The following is a 7,704-nucleotide window of genomic DNA, read 5'->3' on the forward strand; positions in this document are numbered from 1 at the left end:
CCAAGTATGTCTTGACCACTTTCGCAACATGAGGTCGAGCATTGTCATGCTGCAAAATCACTTTATCGTGTCTCTCGTTATATTGTGGCCGTTTGTCTTTCAATGCTCAGCTCAAACGCATCAATTGCGTTCGATACCGATCGCCTGTGATTGTTTCAGTCAGTTTTAACAGTTCATAATACACTACGCCGAGCTGGTCCCACCAAATACAGAGCATGACCTTGGATGTCAAAATCATCGTTCTTGAAACGTTGAAACTACTCACGATACGTTCTTTCATTAATAGCGGCCTCACCATAAGTATTTGAGAGCATTCGATGAGCCTCAGCCGCAGATTTCTTCATATTGAAGCAAAAAATTAAAACCTCCCGCAAATGACGAGAATTTGGCTCGTAAACTGACATTTTCAATCGAGAATAACTTTATGATGCAGACACAAATCGACTAATGTTTCTATGGGGTTATGTTGACAGATGCCCAAGTTTATTGACGTCTATAATCAATTTATTTCGACCACCACTTACCGCTAAAGCCATCTATAGGAAAACGGCGGAAGCAAAGTTGTACACCTAATAAAATGAGTTTTTTGTTACAGGGGCAGAATAGACTAAACTGAGAAGAAAAGTCCTCTAGCATTTTATAATTGTCGCAACGTTAACGAGTTATTAACTTATGAAAATAGCCAAATTCGCCCAGTCCACCGTCAAATGCAAGCGCGCTATAGTAAAGATTGTCCAGCGCGATGAGGCACGCGTTCGCCGTTGCTAGGCATGTAATGTCTAGCGACGGCATTTGCCGTTTATAAACAACGTGCCTAGTGATGGCGGATGCGCACTTCACCGCGCTGAGCGGGTACTATCCTGTCACAATTGTAAAATGGCAGAGGACTTCTTAATCCATTCTGCCCATGTGCGAAAAGCTTATCACTAATTTCCAAGTACCCTATATACAGGGTGTTTCAGAAATAAGATAGGAGCTGCATTGGGGACGTAGAATGAATCAAGGAGAACAAAAAAATCTAATATTATTTTGAGATATAAGCTAATGTTCACGCGACGCGGCTTCACCGAATTGGCTTATACGTTTCCTTTTTTAATTCGAAAATATTACAAATACAGCGAATATTCAAAATGGTATCAGTCTTTTTATTTTCTTTAACCCATTCTGCGCCCTCAATTTGGCTCCTACTTTATTTCTACCCTGTATATACACACACATATACCGGATGTTTTAGACCATCTTACATCTCTTTTATCTTACAGGATAAGATCCAATCGATAAAGTGTTCAGACAAAAAGTTGTAGGGTTTAAAAAGATTTATTTACTGATCTTATCAGTTTTGACCTTAGGTGACTTCGCTCAGGTCAAGGATCGATTTTTTTTAAATAGAATACCCAATTTTTTATTCCAGTAACTAATAGTCGATGTCAAAAGCTTTTTAAAATACTATAATAAAATTATTTTTCATTGAGTACTTTTCGAGTTATAGAGCTCGAAAATTACAGTATCGCAGACACAAGGCATTATACAAGATATCCGATCGACTAAACTTCTTGAATGTTGTTCAAGATCATGTTCTGAATGAACATTTGTCAAGATCAAAATCAATTGGAGGTTGTACTTCTTATTTCCATTTTTGCACTAAAAATTCATTTTTACGTAAAAATGAAATATCGATAAATAGATTTTTTAAACCCTCTACTCTACAACTTTTGTCTGAACATTTTTATGATTGCAGCTTACTCTGCAAAGATAAATGGGATGTACGAATGTGGAATACCCAGTATAGGTATATATATCTAGAGGACCGAAAAGAAGTTTTTATATACGATTAACAATACCAAAAGTTAGCTATATCCCTCAATATGGTTTGAAAATTTCATTGAAATTGATTAATATTTTTAGGTTGCCCCTCGACTTTGAAATTAGTATTTATGCATTTCTTGGATACATGTGTCAAAATTCGAAAAAATTTAAATTTTAGTACAATTTGGTACTACCTGTTCTTTTTTAATCACTGAACATGAATCCGAGGTCAGACGTACACATTTCAAAATGTGAATATAACAACATACAGGGTGAGTAAAAAGTTTTGGATCAGTAAAATATCTTGAAAACTAAATATTTTTGAAAAAAAATGTTTCTTACGAAAGTTATATTTTTAAATGATCTATTTATTGATCAGTCTGACCTTAGGTGACATCACCAAAATCAGGTCAAGATCACGTCGATTTTTTTAAATGACATATCCTATTTTTTATAATCTAATAGCCAATGTCCAAAACATTATAATAAAGTTATTTTTTATTGAGTACTTATCGACAGGGTTGGATAATAATTAGTAAAAAGTTAAAAGTTAAAAAAAAGTTAAAAAGTTAATAACTTTTAACTTAACTTAGTTAATTTTAAATGCATTAAATTTTAATTTAACTAAGTTACTTTTAAACGTTAACTTTTTAACTTATTTTATAAGTTAAACAATTTTTTATTTTTTTTAAATATCTTAGAAAAATAATAAGATATAATAAGACTAAGGGACATATTCGTAATCTGTTCATATTTTAAGACCATCTTAAGTACAATAATTTTTTAAGATGCTGTAAGATCCCTCTGATTGATTTATGCCATAAGCTTTAGATCTACAATAGGTTTTAAGCTTTAAGTCATAAGAAATTGACCAATTACAATCAAATATTCTTCTCGCATTCGATTGTAATTGTTAATCAATTTCTTATGGCTTAAGACTTATTAAAAAGTAATCACTGATCTTCTCTATGTGCTGGCTGTTTTTTAAAGTTATATAACTTGTATAGTTATATCGTTATGTTATATACTTATATGAATAAAAAACACATATGAATAAAAAATTTAAAATTTAATTTACTTATTATAATAATCTATATTGTAGTTATTTAATCTCATTTTAAGAAAAATTAGGACATTATGATCTAAAAAATAATTTTTTTCAAAATTAACTTTTTTTAACGTAGGTTAATTCAATATTGACTTAACTTACGTTGAGTTAATTTTTTATTCCTTCAACTTTTAACTTTATTAACTTTATTAATTTTGTAAAGCCATTAACTTTAACTTTATTCAGTTAAAAAAGATATTAACTTACTCAATCTTGCTTATCGGATCATTAAAAATTCATTTTTATGTAAAAATGAAAATGAAAATAAAACGTACAATCTCCATTAGCCTTGATGTTGACAAATGTTACTTAGGACATGATCCTGAATAACATTCAAAAGGTTTCCGACCAAAGGTCGGACATCTTGCGTAATGCTAATGCCGGCGGTAGTAACTTTCGAGCTTTATAACGAAAAGTACCCAATAAAAAGTAATTTTATTATAGTGTTTTGAAAAGCTCTTGACATCGACTATTAGATTATGGAATAAAAAATAGGAAAATAAGATTATGGAATAAAAAATGTGTTATTAAAAAAATTGATATGAACTTAATCTGACCTTGGTGATGCCACTCAGATCAGACTGACCAGATTAGTAAATCATTTAAACCTTACTTTTGTAAGAAACATTTTTTTCAGAAATGCTTAGTTTTCGAGATTTCACCGGTCCGAGACTTTTTATTCATCCTATATGTCGTCATATTAGATTCGCCATTTTGAAATGTGTATTTTTGACCTCGGATATTCAGTGATCAAAAAAGAACAGACAGTATCAAACTGTATTGAAATTAAAATTTTTTTCGAATTTTGACACATGAAATACTGATTTCGAAGTCGAGAGGCAACCTGGAAATATTAATCGATTTTGATGAAATTTTACTCAAATCATATTGAGGTAGCTCATCTATAGCTACTTTTGAGAAGTACTACTAATCGATTTAAAAAAAATTTTTTTTTTCGGCCCATCTAATATACATATATATAATAAGTGTGTAATATATCATTATTTATATTCGGAGTTTAACATAAAGATATTAGCAAAATTTTTCAATTAATTGCATAATATTATTAAATCTAGGATCGTACATGTGAGAATGAAATCTATAAGAAATAAATATCTTTAATGATTGAGATAATTCCGTGTGAATTTATATACTATGTATGTAGTCCTTTAAACTGCGCGCTGAAAATAATTTTTCAGTCTTGAAATATAAACTTTACTGAATTACTGCAATAATATCACGAGTTAAATTGATAATTTAATAATTCTATGCTCTTACGTATCTTAGAACGATCTTAATAAAGCTGAATAATATTAAAATCTGTAAATAATTAATTTTTATTGCTAGAAATATTACTTCGATCGGGAGTCGAACTTGGATTCCTAGTTTTCTGTATGGTATACATATAATTCTAAATGTGTATAAATAAGAGATTTCTTTTTTTCCTAGATTCTGCTTATTGGTTTTTTTAATTGAAATAAACGTTTCCTAATTATTTTCTCTAAGCTTTATTTTATCGCGCGTAAATATACATATACATGTATTTATATATACTTATAGGTTTTAGAAAAAAAAGAGTGGAAAAATTTTCGCACAATGGTAGCGAATAACAGACAACTCCGGAGATGTGGTAAAAAATTACCGAGATATTGTGACATCAACAATGATAGAAGGATCAGTATGACAGAATGGCTAAGCTGTCTCAATGCTCAGCGTCCAACAATAGGTGATAACGTTATATCTACTTTTGTTTTGTATATATAACGATTGTATATATAAAGTTTTAATGGGTATTTCAGGTAATGATCCGGAAAAACCATTAACTACACCGAAAAGAATAGGTCCAAATCCACTAGATCAGTTTCTCAATGATGATGACTAGCACATTATGTGATAATTTGTGTTCGCTATCCTATAAAGAGACAATCATCTTTTTTTTGTCATTAAGCATTAACATAAGTACGACTGCAGGAATTCCTGAAATTACCGTGAGCCATCTTTTCAATGTAATAATATTTCTTTAGCATCTCATTAACTTTCGAGAATATTAAATTTTAGCAATTCTTCTCGTAAATTCTTATATTTAAAATTATTTAGAATTTTTAGAATTTTGAATTTAAAAGTAATCTTTTATATTATTTGAATTAACGGCTTACACTCTTTTTTGCTATTTCTGAAAATTTAAATGTTAGTATTTTGCAAAATACTTACAAACAGTTTTTTCATACTGGTAATTGTCAACACTGTATGTGTGTACTCTTGTGTATCACCTAGTCCATAAAAATAATTCTTTAAATAATTAAGCTATCTTATACTGAAAACAAATTCAATTTAGAAAAAGATTTACAATAAAATAATTTTTATAGCAATCTTCTCAATACTGAACTTTTGTTATACCGTATCTTTATCCATTTCCTCTTTCAATCACAAAAAAGTTATTTAATCAAGCATTTACACATCTCTAGTTTACGAAAGTGTAGATTTGTAATTCAGAAACGTATCTAATGTATTTTATTCATAAATAGATTCTTTTATGAACATATGATATGTCACGCAATTTACATTGAGATATGGAGTTTTTAAAAATAACATAAGAGAGAATATTTGCTACGTGTCACAGAGATGGCAGCAAATAGGAATCATGGCACAAAAAGTCCAACGTTTGAAAAAATATAAACCTAATTTATGCGTCGGTGTATTTTCATATATACATGTGAGTACAATGATACTCTTTCATTTATATACATCTCTCATGTATAATTTTTACAGAGTCTGGGTGCTGTTTCTTGTACAACAATCATATATCTTTCCTTTTTTATCACAAACAATAAACATGGCTCATAGTCAAAATAGATGTCCATAATATAATTTGTGGATTTTTACAGTTGCCTCTTGTTGCCTCTTGAGTTTAGTCCATTCTTTTGACACCTCTTGTTCTCCATGCAACTAACAAGTTCCAAGAAAAATACAAAGAGAAACAATGAACTTGTGAAGCTAAAAGAATAAAAGCGTACCAAAGTACACCATATGGCAGACTCTGAAAAGTAAAATAATAAAAGTATAATTATCTTGTGTAAGAACAAAATACAAGAAACATAAAATTCCTTTTTTCAAAAAGAAATCTTGCAATTTAATATACATACACACATCTTTATTTATTTAAAAAAGTTTAGTTATGGATATTTAATGACATTTTAAAAAATGAACATACCTGCCACAAATGAATGTCATCAGATTTGCCTACAGTTAAGTATGTCCAGACATCCTTGAAGTAATACATTATAGCATAACCTAATGGGCCATAACCTAAGAGGATAATACCTATCATATATTTTTGCAGAGTTTTAATCCTATTCTTTTTAATAGCAGAGAGAGCAAAAAAAGATAGTGACAAACTAATGCACCATATATACTCCCACCATAATGGCTGAAACAGAAGGGAAAATTAATTTGTTGGATGATTAAAAAAATCATCATACATTCAATATTGCTAATCTAAATATGACATACATTATAAAGAAAGACAAAATATATATATATATATATATATCGAAAGTACATGATTTATTGCGTTAACTTTATGAGTCTACAAAAATATTTTTTATTAACATTTCATATCATAATTGCTTAAAATATAGCTACAATTATAAACAACAATTATATTTTATATTTATATTAAGATATTTTATTATACCTGTGGTACTTGTAATTCCTCGATTTCCCAAATAAATATATCCAGATGATCTAATATGTCTGCAGATAGTTTGGCAAGCATGACGAAAAATAATAGATAGTGAAAAAATATACAATACTTCAGTCTTGATTTGTTAGTCGCACTGGAAACAAATGTATTTTTATAAATTGTAACAAAAACATTTTGATATATATCCTTCTATATCTCTACTTTATAATTCATATTAATTCATGGATGTAATTTTTATTTCCAAGTCTTTTATCCGTCTAATATTCTAATAATATTCTAATAATAAGAACAAACTACATAATTGTAATCGATAACGAGTAAAAACACATTGACACAATTGATACAAAAAATGACACAAAAAAAAATATATATATATATATGTATGTGATATAAATTAATAGTTGGTGTAAACAAAAAAAAAATATATATATATATGCAGTTGTTCAAATAGGTACCAAACGTAAATTGATATTATTGTATTATTAGATGAATGAAAATAATAAAAAATTAATTTCTGCGTTTCTTTCGCGTTTTCTTACCTGACTTGATAGTGTGTCGCAATTTTTTGTCGGTGATTATAATCGCTCCCATCCGTTCCCAGAGCCTGGGAAAGCGTAACTTTCGAAGCCATAATCGATAAGGTTCAGTCTTTTCTTTAAATGAACACAAGATTCATTCGAGCGGAGAAGTTAAATCCAATTTATTCGCGGTGGTTCATCAATGAGTATTTAACTATTTTTAAACTTTACGCAGCCAGATGGGAAACGGAGTGGCCTCGTCAGGCTTTGGCAGGCCCCGTGATTCCGGAACAGTCCCGAGTATTTCAAAGTATCTACCCAGGACGATATAACCCAGAATATCAAGAAGGTCCCAACTACCCAAAACCTCCGAGAGCACGTTAAAGCGAACTGAGGTGGAAGGGATAACATGGTGTGCTCAATTTGCAAGCATCTCTCTCCAAATTTCCGCCGTCTCTGTCTATAAATGTCACATAAGGGACTTCGCACAATAAAAGCAACAAAGAACAGAGAATAAGAATTTCAACCTATCAGAAACTACATTCCACAATACATGATTTCTGATAGGT

The 7,704-nt window shown here is 29.9% G+C and overlaps 2 protein-coding genes across 2 annotated transcripts in view; one reads left to right on the forward strand and one right to left on the reverse strand.

The window, feature by feature from the left end:
* The window catches only part of LOC105623786 (SPARC-related modular calcium-binding protein 2), a 24,512-nt gene extending 19,716 nt beyond the window's left edge, over positions 1 to 4,796 (forward strand). The window contains exons 7-8 of the mRNA XM_012205163.1: positions 4,475 to 4,640; positions 4,714 to 4,796. Of these exons, the coding sequence (XP_012060553.1) occupies positions 4,475 to 4,640; positions 4,714 to 4,796 (249 nt within the window). The remainder of the gene's footprint in view (positions 1 to 4,474; positions 4,641 to 4,713) is intronic.
* Positions 4,797 to 5,579: 783 nt separating this feature from the next.
* Positions 5,580 to 7,248, reverse strand: LOC105623787 (protein jagunal). The gene is made up of 4 exons (XM_012205164.1): positions 7,157 to 7,248; positions 6,609 to 6,750; positions 6,126 to 6,341; positions 5,580 to 5,951 (listed from the first exon to the last, which is right to left on the reverse strand). The coding sequence occupies exons 1-4, from the start codon at positions 7,246 to 7,248 to the stop codon at positions 5,823 to 5,825; spliced, it is 579 nt and encodes a 192-aa protein (XP_012060554.1). The 3' UTR covers positions 5,580 to 5,822.
* Between the last annotated feature and the right edge of the window lie 456 nt (positions 7,249 to 7,704).

Source organism: Atta cephalotes (assembly GCF_000143395.1).
Source record: "Atta cephalotes unplaced genomic scaffold scaffold00064, whole genome shotgun sequence".
NCBI classification, from domain to species: Eukaryota; Metazoa; Arthropoda; class Insecta; order Hymenoptera; family Formicidae; genus Atta; species Atta cephalotes.